We start from the raw sequence: 20,937 nt of genomic DNA, 5'->3' as shown, positions 1-20,937 counted from the left end.
TCCAGCAACTCTCGATCAAGACCAACATGACTATCAGTAAAGACGCAGTTGACAATCTCTCCTCGTCCTACCCCAGGGAACGCAAAAGCAACTTCTATGATAGCAACTATTTGGCCGAGTATTATGATCTCTGGACGCAATCCAAGGGCGACGCAGTCGACCTCCGATCGGATGCCAATGTCTACTTTTCTACGTTGAAAAGGAGCCTGCAAGTCCATCATAGGGGTGAACCCTATACCATCCTCGATGTCGGCACCGGCACGGGGCGTGTACTCATCAACCTGAGCGACGACGCCGCCGCCTCCGATCTCGATGTCTCTGATGTTGAGCTCATCGGGGTAGACAAGGAACAGACGATGATTGACCGGGCTCAAGCCGTGCACCTCGGTACCCCGTCATTTACAAATTTCAGCCATGTCTCCTGGGTGGTCGGGGAAGCCACCTGCCTCTCCACGCTCCCTGTTCTGTCTTTGAAGCAGGGCCAGATTGATCTGCTATTATTCGCGGTAGGAAGCATTAGTCATCTCACCAGCGTCAACGAGCCACAACGCTTCTTCGCGGAGGCTGCTACCCTCCTGCGTCCCGGCTCAGGACGCGCATATATCCCCATCCAATCCGATCTGATATGTCGGGGCTCGTTGAGTGAATGGAAACTCAATGAGGATACCTGGGCGGAGGTGCGGGATACGGACGAGTTTGTCAGTAAGCTGTACCCGGGAGTTGTTTACAGGCAGTTTCCTATCCACAGCTCAACTGTAAAGGAAGGAGTGAAGTATGACAAGTATAACTTTCAGGTGGTTGAGAGGGTTGGATTGGAGGAGAGGGTGGTCGAGAACAACGCTATTGAGATATCTTTACGTATTTGGGAAGTGGATAAGCTGCTGCAATGGGCACAGGAGGCAGGTTTGGTGTGTGTGGAGGAATTCAAGAGTTCCCATGAGAATTACTTTGTTTTTAGAAAGGTGTGATGCCTACAGGGAGGAATAATAGTGAGATATAAGGGAATAATCATTTCTATCATGGGTTGGTATGAAAGTAGTGATGGTTTATATATATACGTGCATCAACCTTCAACAATCATTATAGTCTAATCTGGAATGGGTCGAAAACCAACGTCGTGACCTGCTCTCAAACATACAATCTGTTCTTAGCGACTCACACAGCACGCCCCAGAACTGATATAACCCCACATCCAGCTCCAAGCTCCGAATACTGCCGTGATACCAGTGAAAAGAATCAAAGTCCCATACTGAGTGCTAAAACCAGTTCCAGCGATGTCGGTTTGTTGAGCCACGCAGCGATCCCTGCTTGATTAGCGCTGTGCTCAGCGGACCACTGATGACATTGCCAATTCCCCGCCCCCCCGCAAGCAAACCAAAGACCAAACCTGTCTCCAAGGACGTGGAAGAGTCGTGTTTGATTTGTTTTATGACACCCGACCAAGTGGAACTGAACCCACCCGCGAAGAATCCATAGAAGATGGAGAATAGAGTGAGCAAAGCAAGAGCCGTCTGGGGCGATTCGGACTCTGGAAATGATGCCATGCCCCATAGAAGGAACACGGATAGTGCTGAGCCTATCGAGGAGAAAAGCAGAATATTCGATACGGCGAAACGATCACAAAGCATTCCCATGCAGATTCCACCGACAATAGAAGTCGCGTTGAAGAGCGAGACTAGCATTGTGCCCATCGTTCTTGACAGACCGACTGTTGTGGTCAAATAAGATGGCAGATACGTGGACGGTAGGAAATATCCAAAGCTTTGGATGATATTGCCTGCCTGGAGCGTCCAGAAGGGGGCCAGTCGGAGGAACCTGAGGTCCAGACGCCGGGCTGACGCAGAAGGTGAGACAAGGATTCGAGGCTTCATGAACGGCAAAGATAGTAGGGTAGTAAGCAACTGTGATTCGGTGTTAGAACTGGATGCAATCTGACAGCTACAGACACTACCCGAGTCGGTCCGCCTGCATAGTCTCGCAACAAACGTGCAGTCGGGCACAAAAGGCAGCAATGAACCTGATCCTGGACTCACATTGTTGGGCTGCAGATGTGTCTAGACTCTAGATGTAGGCCAAGGAAAGCACAACTTCACCGCCACATAAGGGTATTCCTCCCCACAGTCCTCAGCCGCCGCCTTAAAGGGTGCTGGTCCGGTGAGGCCAAGGTATATCCAGCATATCTGAACGTCCACACGCCTTACAAGTTCACCGAGATGTTCCCTATTATCGGGAATGACGAGCAAGGCAATTACTGGCTTAGTGGACCAAGAACAACGCAGAATTGGGATATCATTGAGCAGGCGCTGAGAGAGGAGATTTCTATGACTGGGAGTACCTAGCATCCTCCTTAGAAAAATGCGTATATGTCTCTGCAAAGAACGGAGAGAGTAGATCTGGCAAGTAGAGCATAGAGGATTGACAAGATTGGCTTTATATGGAAAATAACGCAAGAACAACAACAGAAGATATAAAACCAAGGCCTATAAACTTATGGACACGATACTAAGAGAGTAATTAATGAATCAAACTAGTGAGCTAGTACTCAGGTCAGATATTGAGAATGAACTTGAGGAGCTCAACCAAGAGTGCTAGGTATAAAGCTAATCAGTGTCCTTATATGTTCCTTCCAATTACCTGTAGCGACTCCCATGGCTACTGCTGGCTCTTCAGGAAGTAGCTGATGAAGTAGATGCGAGCCTAAGCCTCCACCAGAACCAGTGCCTCACAACTCTCCATCTATACCACGGACCTAACTGTTTAACGCGAATCCACCAAGACGCCGATAGTGCTCTCTGTTCGCGCTGATCAGCACTCAATTGCGTTCAGTAAATCAATTGAATCAATTCCCCGAGCGCCGCTTACTTACTAGACTCGGGTCTACAAGCATCAACCAGCTTTTTGCTGGTCAGATCATTATAGCGATTGTATCCTAAGCTACCTGGTCGGTAGGCCTCAGGCAGGCATGAGATATAGTTCAGGGACTATATCACCCATCTCCTAAAGTAGTGACTAGCACAGAATGGCACAGGGGCTGCCACAGCGTGACAAAGTCTGGCTTCCTAGCACAGTGAAGGAACTTTGATGCACACCACTATAAGGGCACTTTGTTGTAGATATTTATAGAAAGTGTTAGAGAGAGAGAGAGGGACTAAAGAATCGAATTTACATGATTGACGTATTCGGAAAATGCGGGACAAGACCTTGTAGCAAGATTGATCATAGAAGGTAGGCAAAAGTATGCGGATATATATAAAGGACGGTTAGATGGTCTGTGAAGACAGTGATGGACAGAGATTAAGTAGAATAATGAAAGTCGCATTCTCAATCCCATATGTCAATCAATCAATCAATCAAGATTCTATTAACCTGATGTAGCCTATCTATTGAGGCGATTAGCTATGCAGGCGCTTTGCTGAATGAAGCAGGAATCTAGTATCTAAACACCTGAAGCCCATAATTAACCTATAAATGTAGAAGAGATATAAGAAATTAGTGTATAGCCATATTAAAAGTAGAAAATAACTAAGGCAGCCTGCTACTAGGCTACATGCCTCCCCTATACTATCTTAGTATATTAAATACCTATCCCACCTTATTCTATGTAGTTATTCTGAGTATACTATAGTTCCACGCCTAGGAAGACCCTTTCTAGATAGCTACTTAGTGGTCTATCTAACTATTATCTTCTACATCTATTCTAGAGCCTTATAGGAGGCTTCTGTGTTCCTGGTCCTGCTCTATTAGTTCTACTAGTTCTGTTATCTTAGTGTAGTGAAACTGGCTAAGCAGGCCTGTTTAGTATATAAATTTAGTGATGTAGCAGATTACCTGTAGGTTAGATATAAGTATATTATAGTCTAATAGTTTCCCCTGGATTCCCTCTATATTATATAGCTTAGTAATTATCTTCCTATGGGCTTCTATATATAGTAAATACTATAAGAGAATATGCTTTAGAGTCTATAACCCTTCTCTATAGCTATACTAGTCTAAGTTATAGGCATTAATCTTAAAAAGGAAGTGGCATAGACTAATCTATATAGTCTATATCTAGATAATAATTAATATATATAGCTTTAGTAGGCCCTTATAGAGTCCTAGATTCTTCTTATAAGGGGCCTTAATTAGCTACTATATTAGCTTAGCCCCTCTCTCTATCTCCTACTATTTCTTCTAGCACTGCTGGATTCATTAGTAAATAGCCTATTTAGTGGCTATAGTAAGTTAGATAATTAGATATTCTAGCTAATTAGGCTGCCTTACTAAGCTTAATTAAATCTTACTATCTTATATAATAGTCTTCTTTACTACCTTATCTACAGCCTCATTCCCTGCCACACCTATATGGGCGGGGATCTAGTATATCTTAATATTTTCTAGGGGTAGCCCATGTATCTCTAGAGCCTGTATACTTCTATATATTATATTTAGGATGTACTAGCTAGAGGGGTAATATAGGTTCTAGACTACCTAGATAGTAGCCTAGCTATTAGTAAAGAGGGTGAGTAAATAGGGGCTAGTAGGGGGGTGGCTTAGTTTTATAGTAATATCTAGTACTATATAGATTCCCTATAGCTTAGTAGTATATATAGTTAAGTCTGCCTCTATGCCTAGATGGCTCTAGTAGATCTATTACTCTTAGAGGTAGATAGCTAAGGCACTAATATATTCCTAGTAGCTACTGCTATTAGTATAGATAATTAGGTCTTAGTTATCTATCTTATTATATATCTTATTATGGGTCTTTAGTGTAGCTTTATAATCTTTAATTATATAATAGAGGGGGAGCTCCTAGGGGGGGAGTATATATACTTTCTATATTTTCTATTCTTCTAGGTATTTTAAGATAGGGGCTAGCAGGCTACCTCTTCTCCTAAGTACCTCTAGTAGGGTAAGGCTACTCTACTATATTTCTCTAGTTAGTTATAGCTTCCCTATAAGTCCTTAGGGGTAGGCAAACCTTAGCCCTATCTAGATTTAAATAGTGGTTTTCTTAATAATCTATTACATCTGTAAGTAGATTAGTAATAGGTATAGTTCTATATTAAGTATAGCTATAGTAGTCTCTTAGAAGGCACTACTAATCAGGATAGCTATATATTTCTAGATCTTAGTAAATTTATTAGTAATCTTAGTCTGTTCCCCTACTAGGATCTGTCTAGGGTTAAACCATGCAGCTATCTTATACAGGAGCTATAGGATGACTACTCTATAATAGATTATTGTCACACCCTGGGATCCGTCTCTGCTGTTCTCTGCTAGTCAACTACTTTAGGAATGAGGTGGTATAGTCCCTGGACTATACCTGATACTTGCCTAAGGCCTACCACACTGGTAGCCTAATGATGCGATGATACAATGACCTCCTGAAGGTCAAGGACAATCCAAAGGTAACACAAGAATAATAATAGTAGAGAGAGAAGCAAGGCCTATTAAGTATGTATACTCAATAGTAAGAGAGTAGCTAATGAATTAGACTAGTGAACTGGTACTCAAGTGAGTTATTGATATTGAACGCGAGGAACTAAACTAAGATCTTTAGATATAATGATAGCAAGTGTCCTTATATATCCATAGTTCCCCCCTGGTGGTATATGCGTTGATATATATTTAATATAGAGATGGTATATCATATACTCCAACAGAGTAGCCTTGGCATACCATCTGTATACCACCTGGTCACATGTTAGGTACAATCCTTGTTTGAGTGAATCCAGCCTTGTGCCTCAGAACACTTCAGAGTAATTCTAGGTGATGACAGAAAGGCCATAATTGCACATAGTCCCTGCACCAGAAACTGTGGTTTTCCCGCAGTTCAGTAGTTGAGGTTTGGTTGGTTATTGTTGTCCCAGGATTCTGCCTGTCATGTCCGCCTAGCATTAGCGCGGCTGTGTTGGTGTTGTAACAATTATATATATAGCTTCTAGTAAGGTACTCTAGATTAATTTAGTAATACTTTAGAGTACCTCCAGGCTACTATTTATATAGTTAATTACCTTAGTGTAGTGAGTATTAAAGGAAAGGGTTTTATTAAGCTAGATACTAAGGTATCTAGCTAATTTAGTAGGTTAAATAGTGGTTTCCCTATAGTAGATAGGTATTTAGTTATGGCCTTTATATTTACCTAGTTCCTAGATATTAACAGGGCCTCTTAGGGTTAGTTAATAGGGGGTATTAGGTTCCTTTAGATTAGTAAAATAGATAAGTTTAAATTTATTAGGGGTAAATCTAGTAGTATGCCTGCTAGCCTAGTAGTCTACCTTCTCTAGGCACTTCTCTAGGACTATAATATTCTAGGCATAGGTCTGGCTAATAGTAAGTATATAAGAGTTATCTATCTAGCTAATAGATATTATCTTTATGCTACTAACCTAATTAAATAGCATTTAGATTAATAGGGTATTAAAGATTAAGAAGAGGATTAGTAAGAGGGGACTACCTTATAGGATCCCTATTAGGGTTATAAACTATTTACTTAGGAACCTTAGCAGCTATAGATAGGTATAGCAGTTTAATAGGAAGGATTATAGCTAGTTAGTAATCCTATCTAGCTATATAGTTTAGATGTTATATAGTAGACACTGGAGGGAGATATTATTAAAGGCCCTAGAGATATCTAATAATAGTATACTAACTTTCTAACCACATCCCCACACATAGTAGATTATGTTAATAATTAATTAGATGGTATAATTAATAGAGATGCCTTTCTAGCTACCTAAGTAGCCTATTAGGAGCAGGCTATGTTCCTTTAGTGTCTAGGAGATATAGGTTATGATTATTAATTCTAGGACCTTGCCTAGGGTGTTAAGTAGGGCAATAGGGTAGTAGGACTTTAGGAGGTGGAAATCTTAGGGGACTGCCTTATAGAGAATAACTATAATAGATACCTAAAAGTATTAGGGATTATGGCTAATATAGATATAGATATTAAATAAGGTTTTAAGTACTTAGATAAAGGCTAGAACTATAGTTAGGGTATGCTAGACCTTATTAGGAATAGTATCTAGCCTAGATACTTTATTAGGAGGTGCCTATCTAATAGCTTTAGTAACCTTATACTTATTAATATCTGGGAAGGGAATATCCTGTATAGGGTTATATATATAGTTCTTTATATTAGAGAGATCTATAGCTAGGGGTAATAGGAAGAAGGCCTCTTAGAGTAGATTAGCCTTCTATTCTACTATCTCTACTATTTAGTCTCCTAGGTAGAGTATAGGTATAATTCCTATCTAGCTACCTCCCTAGTGGTTCTAGGCCTACTTAGTAATGTACTATATACCTTAGGGGCCTTAGTCTACTATCTATTAGATATACTTATGATGGCCTTACTATAGGGTATAAGATATAACCTTCCCCTCATAGTTATAGGCCTTTATATATATAGTCTAGTTATTATTAGTATATGTGTTGGTGTAGATTCATTAGTAGAGGTGGGTTTATTTAACTATTTTAGTATATTTAGGTGTCTAGTCAGGGCTAGCCTATTAGGAAGGGTATGCCTATAATGTAGATTAGGTAATAGCTCATTAGATAGTTTTAAGAAGGTAGTTAGTAGTATCCTTAATCTAGCTAGTGGTTTTAAGGTCTCTGTGCCATCTATAGGGATTAATATTTATAGTAATAAATTTATAGAGCTTCTTTATATCTAAAGCCTTCTAATTATAGTGCTTCAGGGCCTATAGTAATAGTATTAAGATATTAAGAAGTAGGTGAATTAGTAGGTAGTTAGAGTTAGTATAGATATTAGGGGCCACCTCACAGACTATAAGATAGGCTGTTAGATCTATAGATCTAAATATTAGGTTAATAGTTAATTAGTAGCCTTACTTATCCCTAGTAATAGCGCCTAGTTCTGTCTAGAGGTCTAGGAGCTAGGTATTAGTTAGTTCTAGGAGCCTATTAGATCTAGGGTTAGTATGGCAGATATAATTACCCCCCCAGGCTAGGTAATAGAGGTTAAAATCTCTTAGAAGTAGGTAGCTACTATCCTATTAGTCTAGGACCTGCTCTAGGAGGTTAAGGGTGTTGGTTTAGGTGCTAGTTTAGGTATTAGTATCTAGATATAGATTATATATATTATATAGTTAGAGTATCCCTATATTATGGTATAGCTTAAGTTTCTAGCTATCCTATGAATAGACTATATACTTCTATTTATTAGGGTCTATCTTATAAGAGATATAGAGGTAGACCTAGGTATAGCTATTAGTCTCTACTTCCTTAGGATAAAGTAACTAGTAGGTTATCTTAGCAGGGTGGTGGGTGATATCTTAGAATAGATTATCCTAGGGTTCTTATATAGTAATAATATCTGCCCTTAGGACCTCTAGGTTATATAAGAACTAAGCTATTACTATATTCTTAGAATAGTGCACATTATATTAAAGAATTTAGAATATTCTATTTATAGGGAGTATAGTGTAGGGTGTTCTATATACTCTTTTATTAGCTACTAGTAAATTAGGGTATCCTGGTTTCTATAGAGAAGTTAACCTAGGGGTCCTTCTCTAGTTATATAGGGGTATCTAGCCCCTATTTCTGCTTCTTCTTTTTCTCAGCCTAGGTGCTAGAGTTAGTATTAGTATTCTTATCCTATAGGACTAAGCTAGGTTGCTAGTTACTCCCTGGGGGGTTAGGGAGTTTAGTATAGCTATTCTTATCTTTATTATTAGTAGTGGTGTTATCTTAATATATATTAAGGTAGGTCCTATATGTGGTAGTGGTTTATTAGTTCTATAGTAGCTTTAGGGGGTAGATATTATCTTTATTAGTTAGGTCTAGTAGATTAATATTATTCAGATAGTCTATGATTTAAGTAGAGTAGTAGGAGGTAGTAGAGCTAGTTTAATTAGTTAAGGCCTTCCTTGTAGCGGGCAGGGCCCGCTGAATGCTTGAGCTTGTCAGGCACTCGCGATCTGCCTCAGGCACCAACAAACTTGTGTCCAGCAAGGACACCAGTAGTCACGTGACCTCATAGTAATCAATATAATAATCAACCCCATTATATAACCTCATTAACTATTTGCACACCCCTTTTATGTTCAGCCATCACAGCCCTAGTTAGAACCTTTCAGCAAATTTCTTACCATCTAAATCTAGGTTATAGATTTATATGGCTTCTAGCCCGTGACATTAGAAATCGCTCACTTATAAATAAGTTAGATGAATCAGACGAACCAGATGAACCAGATGAACCAGATAAACTAGATAAACTAGACAAACCAGACAAACCAGATGAACCAGCGAGAGATAGCTAAACCAGATAAACTAGATAAACTAGATAATACAGATAGTATGAATTATAATAACACATTATTACAGATATCAACATCTCTAGAGGGACCTAATAAATACCTATTATAATAGGATGCTATGCAAGCAGACCCTATAATCTAAATAGCCTAGTAGTTATAGAAGATTATAGATTAAATAGCCTAAATTAAAATATAATAAGCTACTACTATCTCTTAGATAGATACCACCCTTATAGCAGTAATACCTACCCCTTAGGTAATACCTATAGTACCTACCCCTATTATCACCTCTATTAATAAACTAGTAAGAAGGCCTAAACCAATCCTACTAGACCCTAACTAATATAATAGTATTAATAAAGCTATATATAATATTTTCTATTCTAATCTACTATAGAAGCTAGAAGTTAACTACTTTATATTTAGTAATTACTATAATTATATATAATATACCTTTACTAGGCTTAAGGATTAAGCTACTACTATAATAAGCTCTTAGATAGATTAATATACTTAGAACTACACTATAACAGGGGCTAACTTAGATTATATAGTTAGTTAGCTTAACCTTATATTCTAGGATAGGAATTATATAGAAAAAGCTATAGAAGAACTACACTACCTATAATAAGGTAATTACCCCTTCTATAATATACTAGTAGACTTTAACTAGCTACTAATAGAAGCTAGTAGTTATAGTTAGACTAATAATATAAAGTAAATCTTTATTAATAGTATCTTAAATATAGAGATATAAATATAACTCTTTAGTATAGCTAAGGAAGCTAGCTTTAAAGAGTATTATTAATAACTATAGATAATTATAAACTAAATTAAAGCCTTCTGCGCACAGGGAATAGCTTAGACTAAATAGTATAGGAGAAATATACAGGCTATAAATTATAGTTATATTATCTATATTCCTATACTCCTAGTGAACCTAGCCCTAAGTATATTAAGTCTTAGTAATACTATAGACTAGGAGCCTTCCTCTATAACTCTAGCCTACCAGTACTAATATATAAAATAGATTAATAAAGCTAAATAATCTTATTACTATATAGAAGGAAGATGCCTATAATATAGAGCTTTAGACTATATAATTAAAAGCTATTAATACCTAGGCACTACTCCTCCCCCTAGTAGAGAAATAAAGCTACTATATACCTTATAAACTATTAGACCTATACTTAAAGATAATAAAATAAATCTATAGACCCTAGAGTCTATAGATAAAGCTAGTAAGTTAGAAAACTAGCTACTTCTATAAAGAGACTCTTATAGGGGCTAGTTAAATAGTTAATATAACTAAAAAGCTAGCATTACCCATATCCTAAGGAAGAAGATATACTTATTAATTATAGATAATTTTAAAGAATTATTAGATTTGATATTCCTGAATTTATTATATCTAGTATAATTAATAAGGAATATAATTATAGAATCCTAMCTAATATAGAATGCATATCTTATGTAATTATAGCTAAATACTTTATTTAGAAGCTATAACTAGAGCAGATTAAGATTAAGCCTATTAATCTAGAAAATTATATTAGTATAATAGGAAGCATTATTTTAATAATTATCTATTTTACTCTAGATATTAGTAGTAACTACTAATATTTAGTCTACATATATATGGTGCTAAAGTTAGGTGATAAGACTAATTTAATTCTAGGGACCCTATAGATAAGAGATTAAAGGACTATAGTAGAGGCTAAAGGGCCTTAATTAAGATTTATAGATAGGACTATAGTTAAAAGTATAGAGAATAAATTAAAGCTAGTAGTAAAGTAAATTAGTACCTAAGGGTTTATAGTTTATAATTAGTAGTAAAAGAAGAATAAAATAATATAGATCTTTACTACTAGTATTAAGAATATTAAGAAGGCCCTATAGATTAAAAAGCATACTAATCTAGCTATAAAGCTATTAATATACTATTATAACTTTCTAGATATATTTAATTAGAAGAAGGCTAATAAGCTACTACTATACTATCTAGAGGTGGACCACTAGATTAAGCTAGTTAAGGATGAGAAAGGGAAGATAATAGAGCCCCTATAGGGGCTACTATATAGTATATCTTATAGAGAACTATTAATACTATAGAAGATGTTAATAGAGCTGCTTAAGAAAGGTTTTATCTATATAAGTAGCTTAGCTGCTACTGCACCTATGCTATTCACCTATAAGCTAGGAGGTAGACTATAATTCTATATTAACTATTATATACTAAATATAATTACTAAGAAGGACTATTACCTACTTCTATTAATTAATAAGACTCTAGAGTATATCTCTAAGGCAAAGTAGTTTACTAAGTTAGATATAATTATAGCATTCTATAAGATCTATATTATCTCTAGAGATAAGTAATTAATAGCATTCTATATATACTTTAGCCTATTTAAATAGCTAGTCACCCCCTTTAGCATAGTAAATACACTAAGCACCTTCTAAAGATATATTAACTAGATACTCTAGGACTTCCTAGATAAGTTTACCTCTATATATATTAATAATATGCTAATCTTTACTAATAGATTATTAATAAAGTACTAGTAATATATTCACTAGGTGCTTAAATATCTAAAGAATACTAGGTTATAATTAGATATTAATAAGTGTAAGTTTAAAGTAAAGAGTATAAAATACCTTAGTTTTATTATTAAAGCTAATAAGGGAGTATAAATAAATCTAGGTAAGATAAAAGCTATATTAGAATAGTAAGCCCCTATATTAGCCTGTAGTATATAATTATTCCTTAGCTTTATAAACTTCTACTAATAGTTTATATAGGATTTCTTAGAGATAGTATAACTATTAATAGCTCTAACCCACAAGGGTGCCTTCTTTATATGGGAAGATAAATAAGTAAAGGCTTTTAAATTATTAAAGAAGATATTTACTATAGCCCTAATTCTTATATAGTTTAACCCTAATAGGATGATAGTAGTAGAGATAGATACATCTAACTAGGTGACTAGAGCTACTATATTATAGTATAATAATAATAATATACTAAGACTAGTTATCTATATCTCTAAGAAGAATACACTAGTAGAATATAACTATAAGATCTATAATAAGGAGCTACTAGCTATCATTAATACTCTTAAAGAATAGGAATTAGAGTTAATTAGTTTACTATAATTTAAGCTTATCATAGACTATTATAATCTTAAATACTTTAAGACTATCTAAAGGCTTAATAAATAATAGATATGCTAGTTATATATACTAAGTAGATTTAACTATAAAATATACTATTAGCTAGGGAAGTTAGCTGCCTGCCTAGATACCCTTTTATATAGGGAGTAAGATATACTATAGAGTATAGATAATAATAGACTTAAGATATATAATTATTACTTAGTACTACTTAAGGTTATTACTAGCCAGGCATATATTTAGGCATTTTATAACCATAAAGTAGTATCTAACCTAGATATAAGGTTGCTAAGTAAATATAGTAATTAATATAATAATTAAATTTATTATATAACCTTATATATAGCACCCACAGGTAAAATACCCTTATTACTAGAAGAATACTAGCAGGAGGCTTAACTAGATAATACTATACTAAGTAAAATATAATAGGCTATAGAAGAGAGAGCTATATAGTTCCCTAGTAAATTATATATATAGGTATTAATTACTAAATACTTAATATTACTAGATAGCCACCTACTTTACTAAGGCCACAAATAGGTCCCTAACTTAGAACTATTATAAATAAGAATACTATAGGAGACCTATAACTTAGTATTTACTAGCCACCCTAGGAAGAATATACTATACACTATAATTACTTAGAACTTTTATTAGTCAGAGCTATCTACAGATATTAAATAATTTATATAGAACTATAATAAGTATAGCACTAACTAAGTCTAGTATAAATAATAGCAGGGATTATTAAAACCCCTACTAATCCTAGATTATAAATAGTATAAGATCACTATTAACTTTATTATAAAACTACCCACTTCCAATGGCTGCAAAGATATCATAGTTATTAGTAATAGGCTAGGGAAAGGCATTATTTTAGTACCCTATAAGTAAATAGATACTAAGATAGTAGCTTAGCTACTAATTAACTAGTTTATTAGATACTATAGCATTCCTAGCATGATTACATCAGACCATGGCCTGTAGTTTATTAGCTAGTTTTAGGAGTACTTTTATAAGAGGCTAAGTATTTAATAATAACTCTTAATAGTATTCTATCTATAGATAGATAGTTAGATTAAATAGATAAATATAATATTAGAGGCTTACCTGCAGAACTTCTATAACTATACTTAAAGTAACTAGAAGTCATTATTACTAATAGTCTAACTTACTATTAATAGCAGGGATACTATAAATATAGAAGTTAGCCTATTCTTCTTAGATTATAGATATAATATTAAGCTACTAGAGATAGAGGAACTAGATTATAAAGCTACTACTACTAGTATAGTCTATTTACTAAAAGATAGAGCTAAAGTAATTATAATAAAGATAAGGGAGGTTATAGAGATAGCCTAATTAGAACTAGCTACTACCTAGTAATACTAGGAAGAGTATTTAAACTACTCCTATGTAGTAGCCCTGTGGTATACTATGAAATTAAAGGTCTGGTTAGACTTATAGAATATCTAAACAGACCACCTAAGCTAGAAGCTTAATACATAGTATATAAAATTTACAGTACTTAAGGCTATTAGATTATATATATACTAATTAGATATACCTCCTAGTATCTATAATATATTCTATATTAGCCTCCTGCACCCCACTACTAATAATCTATTCCTAAGTTAATTAAATGGTAACTACTAGCCGCTAGCTATACTAGTTAATGGCAAAGCTGAGTACCTAGTTAAAGAAATCTTATAAGAGTATAAGAAATAGGTTAGGAGAGGCTACTGGAAGGAGTACCTTATTAAATAGATAGATTATAAATAGCCTATATAGGAGCTAGCTATTAACTTTATTAATATAGTAGTACTTAATACTTAGGAAGCGCGCCAGCCCTAATGTAAGAAGGGGGGTAGTATAGCAGGCAGGGCCTACTAAATACTTAAGCTTATTAGGCACTCATAATCTGCTTTAGGTACTAATAAACTTATGTCTAGTAAGGATACTAGTAGTTATATAACCTTATAGTAATTAATATAATAATCAACCCTATTATATAACCTCATTAACCATTCATACACCCCTTTTATGTTCGGCTGTCACAGCCCTAGTTAGAACCTTTCAGCAATTTCTTACCATCCAAATCTAGGTTATAGATTTATATGGCTTCTAGCCCGTGACATTCCTTAGGGATAAGGACAGGGCTTTAGAGGGTAGCACTAAGAGGATAAATAAGATATTATTAATATTCTAGTCTAATAGTAATGTTAGGGATGATATTAAGGTAGGTACTTAGCCATAGGGTGGCTACTTATAAGATAGCTCTAATCTAGCTTTTATAGACCCTTTAGATAGTCTAGTAGTCTTTTTTACTATAGTAAATCCTCTAGAGGAGCCTTTAGTGCCCTTAGATCCCTCTATTCCTTTAGGGCCCTTAATTTACATAGGGGAGCCCTTTACTAAGGTGTCTATTAATATAGATACTAGGGGGAAGGCACTTAATATAGTAATAGAGTCTAAGCTACTACTCTTAGAGTCCCTTTAGAAGTCCTGCAGGTATAGAGGGATATAGTAGTATTACTAATAATAGTAGGATGCTGCCTATATCTTATCTACCTTCTCTACATACTTCTTATACCCTTTAGACTAGGCAGTGTGTATATCTCTGTAGTTAGTATACTTTTATAGCCTCTAGCTAGCAGCAGCCTGCTGTAGTAGATAGTTATAGATCTTATAGCTACCTATGCAGAGGCTATAGATAGTTTTATTAGAATAGATACTTCCTATATAGCTATATTACTAATAGTTAAAACACTAGCAGATATAAGCAGACTAGTTATATAAGACTATAGTTAGAATAGTAGAATCCTAGATGGTTCCCTTATTAATAGCTTTATTAGTAGCCTGGGGGGTAGAGAACTTAATTACTAAGGTAGAAGACTTCTTATTAGTAAGCTAATTTATAAGCTAGATAATATAGATAATCTTTATTAAATTACCCTATATAAAATAATTTATAGCTAGTAATTAGTTAGTAACTTACTTAGCCTCCTTAGGGTCTACTAGGTTACTAATTAATTTAACCTAGATATTATAAACCACTATATCCTAAGTTAGTAGGTGGATGATGGCCCTCTAGTAAAATAATTTAGTCTAGCTAGAATAGTAGTATATAATTTCTACTTATTAAGTAGTTTATAGGCTAAGGCTTAAGTTACCTAACTTAAGCTAGTTAGGTAATTATAAATTTAATAGATATAAGAGTAGCTACTATAATCTCTTTTAAGGCCTTTATATAGGCCTTCTTAGCCTTATTTTTTATCTCTACTATCTTTAGGTGCTAGAATATGCTTACTATACTAGTATCTAGTAATTTAATAATAATCTTATAATCCTTACTTAATTCTAAGGGGGTAGCCCTAGGGCTACTTAAAGAGCTATAGAAGGAGATTATATAGCCTAGGAGGGGTGCCCCTGTGGTAGTAGCTATATATAATTAAATCTTAGTAGATATAGAAATAGATTAAGTAGTTAGAATATACTAGATAGAGGTGGTATTCTTCTTAATATTAAGAGTAATCTTATAGAGGTTAGTAACTACCTTTCTCTAGTTATTACCTAGGGGGTTTTTAAGGACCTCCTTAATAATAGTATATATATTAGTAATTAGCTTAATAAGAGGCTTTAGGATTCCTTAATTATAAATCTTTAGATAGTTTAAATAGATGCTTATATTATGGTGAAGGTCTAGGATATAATTATATAGAGTTTTTTATAGCCTCTTTTTACTACTATAAGAGGCTGTTAGGGGCGGCCACCCTAGCTTTAATAATAATATAGTAATTAAGACCCTATAAAATTAGGATTAATTAAAGGCAGTTGTCATCACGAGAAATTAGGCAAATTTTAGGGTTAAAAGACATTAATTTGGGCAAGAAATTTCAAAAATTTATTCTGCGTTGAAGTTGTTGTTTTTCCAATCCCATATGTGGAAGACGGCAAAGGTAGACGTCATATCAATTACCAAGGCTAGATTATGTACGAGGAAAGTGGCTATTTATATGGGGGAGTCCTGATGTGAAATAGTGAAACCTTTATCAACTCTATGCAACCAACAGTCTCAATCTGGGTTGCCCCTCCGCGCAAGTTCACCATTTCCACCCTCTTGGCTTCCAGGTCGTCATCAAGCATTCCTAGGCACGGTCCCAGAAGAGAAGATCGATCTCCTCGAGCCACTGTTGCTTGGTTTCGTTGGAGAAGAGATAAATTGTCGGGATGGTTACGCACACATCTATCAGGCATTAGTAAGGATCAGTAACTAGGATTGCACTATGATGGCTCCCTTACTCCCTCTATGCAACGAAAAAATAAAGTAGAATTCCAGCCTAACTTGTGTAGCGCGATAGGAGAAACCTGGCTCGACAAGGTACTAACCATCCAGTTCCCGACACCGGTGGCAAACGCATTAATTACCTTTACCCCGGATTTGCATTGGCATGATTTCCGACATGTAAACCCAATGAGACGGAAAATACGACAGAAACACAAAATAGGAAGAAGACACCACCAATGCTGTATCCCTTTTTAGTCTCGTCAAGGTTTTGCGACCTTAGGGCATCCTCACAACCCAAAACAAGGGTGATACCCGCAGCGTCAAAGAGCAGTGGCCTGCGTCTGCCAACATAATCGATAAAAAGATAATAAACAGGAGATTCGCCAGCTGACCAACTACGTTATAAATCCCACTCACAAGAGTGGCGCGGTTGCCCTCGATTCCCAGTGTTTCGTACATGATGTTCTCATAATGGCCGATTACGTTGATACCTGTTATTTGGATAAACACCTGCATCGCGGTACCTAGAAGCAGTCGCGTCCGCCACTGGGGCACCTTGAGTATAATGAGCCAGCCCGAGGCAGTGATCTCCCTCTCCGCGCTGATGGTAGCTTGATCTCTATAAATTCGCTGGCTATCCACCCATCGTTGGAGCCGTTGTAGTGGGGGCGTCGCAGCACTTTCATGGGCTACATCATCTTTCCCTTCTCGACAAGGTGGCGAGGTGACTCGGGCATCCGAAACAAGCCGAAAAAGAGGAGGATCGCGGGTAGTCCTTGGAAGGCCAACGGAAATACCATTGTAGCGCATTTGTGTCGGGGGCATGCAAGGAACCGTAGCCAATTAATCTGTATGTCCCTTAGGTGAGCGTGTGCCCTTGGATTGGAAGGTAGGTAGGCAAGAAGGATAATGTAGCTAGTCTACCTGTATATTCTAGGTAGTCAAAGATAAAAGTCGCTTTGCTTGTGAAGAGCATGTGCATCATCTCTGCCAATGATAGTTATGTGCTCTCGCCTTGCTGTTAAATCATTCGATCCCAAAACAACAACACCCACAAAGTTGAGTAGATACCTTAGCTAGCAAATGGGAACCCCACTTGCTCCCACAACCTCTGTGTTCTTTGATCAGAATCCAACTGCTCCCCATGAACTAGCCGTATACTTTCCAGGGCCAAATTCCCACCCTGCCATAACACTAGTCAAGTAATCTTCCGAGCTATACCAGCCATTGGCAATACCATGCTCGAAGAATGGCGTCAAACTACCCGAGAACCAACCCGAGTTACTCGGGTCGACGTATGACATGGTTAAATCACCGGTGGGCCAACTGTAAATATGGGTTAGCGGGTTGATTTCAGATATGCGACTGAAGTATAACTTACTGATACAAGTAAACATCCCACGGTTTGCCTCCAATACTCACATTCCGTGCCCAAGGCACTGCACCATTTGAGTTGTAGTGGTCAGAGAGAGGAGTGTTAGGAGCCTGATGTCCAACCCAGATCATCACCTCGTATTTACCGTTACGATTAGTGGGAGCGTAGGTTGGATCAATGAAAATGTCGTAGCTAGTCCGGTAATACAAGTGAGTTCGCAAACTGAAGTCAAATGGTACTAAAGAGTATAGGGACTTACCAAGCATCGTATCCTTTGCCTGCCGCAGGTTGAGCAGTCTGACTGAACCAGGTTTTATGACCCGGGTTAAGATCCTTGATCTTCTTAGGCAGAGTATGAACTGGGGACCAAGTGCCCCAGTCTTCGCCAGTAACCATCACAACAAATCCACTACCCCCTGGAGCGTCCACACCCCAAGAATTATCGTTACTATACCATGGACTAATACTGCCAGAAGTACTGAAGTGCTTAAAGTAATAAGTGTCTGAATCAGCACCATTGACAGAGTAGCCAAGTCCACTCAAAAGGACGAAAGAGGCAGAAACAAAACAAGGAAGCCACTTCATTCTGAATGCAAGCACGTCGTTCTTTGGTTGTTTGCGAGACTTGCATGTCAATTAGTTCAAGATATGGGTCGAAGAGTGTGTATTTATGCTCATCAAGCTGCCCACTGAAGCCAGCCAGTGCTTCCAGGTAAAATGGGTTATGTGGACCTGGCAGGGTATTCCTCTGACAATAGCCCGCTGGGTTAATCGAAGACCTCCATGTCAGAAATTAACTGGCTACTCAGCGGACGCGGTGCCACTCCGCTGATGACTTTAACCGCAGGTTCTGATATGATCTACATCTGTCGAAGGTCTTCTGATAATCTACACGTACGTGAAGAGATTGTCAGACCTCGTGTTCAAATTAAAATATGGCGCCAACCCCAGCTGAAACATCTCCACAGGAGACAGCGTTTCCGCTCGCCCGGCCAAAGTATACAGCTGCTCCAAAGTGAATAGAAGCAACTGTTCGTTTGGTTCATATGGCGCTCAATATATCCCGACGGTTAATGGGACGTAACTTACTACTAGATTTAGACTCCAGAGATGCGGTGCTTTAAAAGGTGTTTCCAATGTCTCTCTAATGCGTCAAGGAGCTTGGTGACGACTTTGAACGAATCTACTGATCAGTGAAATACTCTACATATCTCTTCCTAAGCTTATGTTGTCCTTATCTATGACGGCCAAATACCGCTGCCCAAGCTCCCGACGGACTCGTTTTGTCTGGCTGCTTTACCACGTGGCTCAGTCATGAACTTTGCAGCAGGGACATTGCGCGGAACGCTCCGAAAGCTCCGAAGGTTGTCTTTGGATACCTACACGCCGTCGCGTTAAACTTGATGCGATATTAATGGATGCCCCAGACACTATTCAGAAAGCATTTAGCAAAATAAGCATCTCCAACTTACAAATATGGCATAGTTTACTGCGGGTAGTCTCTTAAATGCGGAGTTTATCTCTTCCCCACTATCACCACCAGATATGTCAAATCCCACCTCCGTCATCCCAGGTTTATAGAACCATAGCAGCCCGAGCACAGGATTGAACAACAACATGCATCCCATGTTGGTTATAGTCCTGGACCTACTGTCCTAGACATTCACTAATTCAATCTCATTAACTATAGCTTGATTTGATTAACTTACTTCAACATGAATATTTCTAGCTGTGTGAGTTGTTAATACAATAAAGACTCTTGCCTTCAGTAACTGTAGGAAAATATTCACACTAATTAAGGGATTCTCTTAAGATTCAAAACAGGTAGCTTTGCAAATCAAAAGCTCTAAATGCAGCAGGATGAATTCACCAAACAGAGTTTGTCCAAAAAGCAAACTATACCTAGTAGGGGCAATGGACGTACCTCCATATGGATACATACGAGGTCAAATTTATCCGGAATACAACCCCCCACCCGGATCCCGGTGGGGAGATTATGGAGGGATACCCCATTGTAGTTTCGAGCAATCTGTTCTAGTCAAGTTCCGTATGGGCCACATATCATTAGACAGCCCTTGCTAAGCTCTTAGTCATCGCCAATCTCGAGTGGCTGGCTTCTATCATAGTCGATTCACTTTCAACCAGTTCTTGTTGGAAATCGGGGTAGAACGCTGTGGCCTAATGAATAGGTCTCTCTTTCCCCTATGTCTCAGATTTGATATGAGTGCAGGCTAAACTTTGCAGGCTTTGGGAATACCACACGCAAAATGGGTTGGGGTTACCCGCCACGGGAAGTTTCCTGTTTAGTTATGACTCAGGTGTCATGACGGATGTGACTGCGTCTCCGAATTTTCTGAAATTCTTCAATACAACCAAGACTTCCTCAATTATTGGTGCTATCAACAGCACTTTTTCCGGCGGCGGTAGGTTGTTGAATCACCCCCCTTTTGCCCCAAGAGAAGCTGTATACTGATCCTTTTCTTTAACCCTTGATTCGCCGCCCTCGGAGCCCTCATGGTCGGTTTGACTATAGATTGGCTGTCGCAAGAACACTCTCCGGATCGGCGCTTTCCTCTCACTTGTTGGTGCTGTTGTTGCAATGCGTAGCACAGGATTTGGCGATGATTCTAGTCGGATGAATTGTTGCTGGCTGGGCTGTGGGTGTGATGAGTAAATCTGTGTCGGTCTACCAGGCCGAGTGTGCGCATCCAAAGTTGCGTGGCTTGTAAGTGATGTCGCAACATGGATAATAGGGGAAAAAGAAAAAAAAAAAAAGGGAAAAAAGAAACCTTAGACAACTTCTGACTCGATCGGGACCCGGATTGTCGGTTTCGCCC

At 37.4% G+C, this 20,937-nt stretch overlaps 2 protein-coding genes across 2 annotated transcripts; one reads left to right on the top strand and one right to left on the bottom strand.

Annotated features, from left to right (window-relative positions):
* Positions 1–26: 26 nt before the first annotated feature.
* Aspvir_006978 (class I SAM-dependent methyltransferase) lies at positions 27–968 on the top strand (the record flags this gene model as incomplete). The annotated part of the gene is made up of 1 exon (XM_043270164.1): positions 27–968. One exon carries the CDS (start codon positions 27–29, stop codon positions 966–968), a length of 942 nt encoding a protein of 313 aa, XP_043126099.1.
* A 16,881-nt stretch (positions 969–17,849) lies between these two features.
* Aspvir_006977 (uncharacterized protein) lies at positions 17,850–18,685 on the bottom strand (the record flags this gene model as incomplete). Its single annotated transcript, XM_043270163.1, has 3 exons — positions 17,850–18,051; positions 18,107–18,292; positions 18,360–18,685. The coding sequence occupies 3 exons, from the start codon at positions 18,683–18,685 to the stop codon at positions 17,850–17,852; spliced, it is 714 nt and encodes a 237-aa protein (XP_043126098.1).
* Positions 18,686–20,937: the final 2,252 nt, after the last annotated feature.

The sequence above is a fragment of the Aspergillus viridinutans genome (genome assembly GCF_018404265.1).
Source record: "Aspergillus viridinutans IFM 47045 DNA, scaffold_5, whole genome shotgun sequence".
In the NCBI taxonomy this organism is placed as follows: domain Eukaryota; kingdom Fungi; phylum Ascomycota; class Eurotiomycetes; order Eurotiales; family Aspergillaceae; genus Aspergillus; species Aspergillus viridinutans.
Note: the sequence above shows the minus strand (reverse complement) of the source record. Positions and strands in the feature narration are given on the sequence as shown.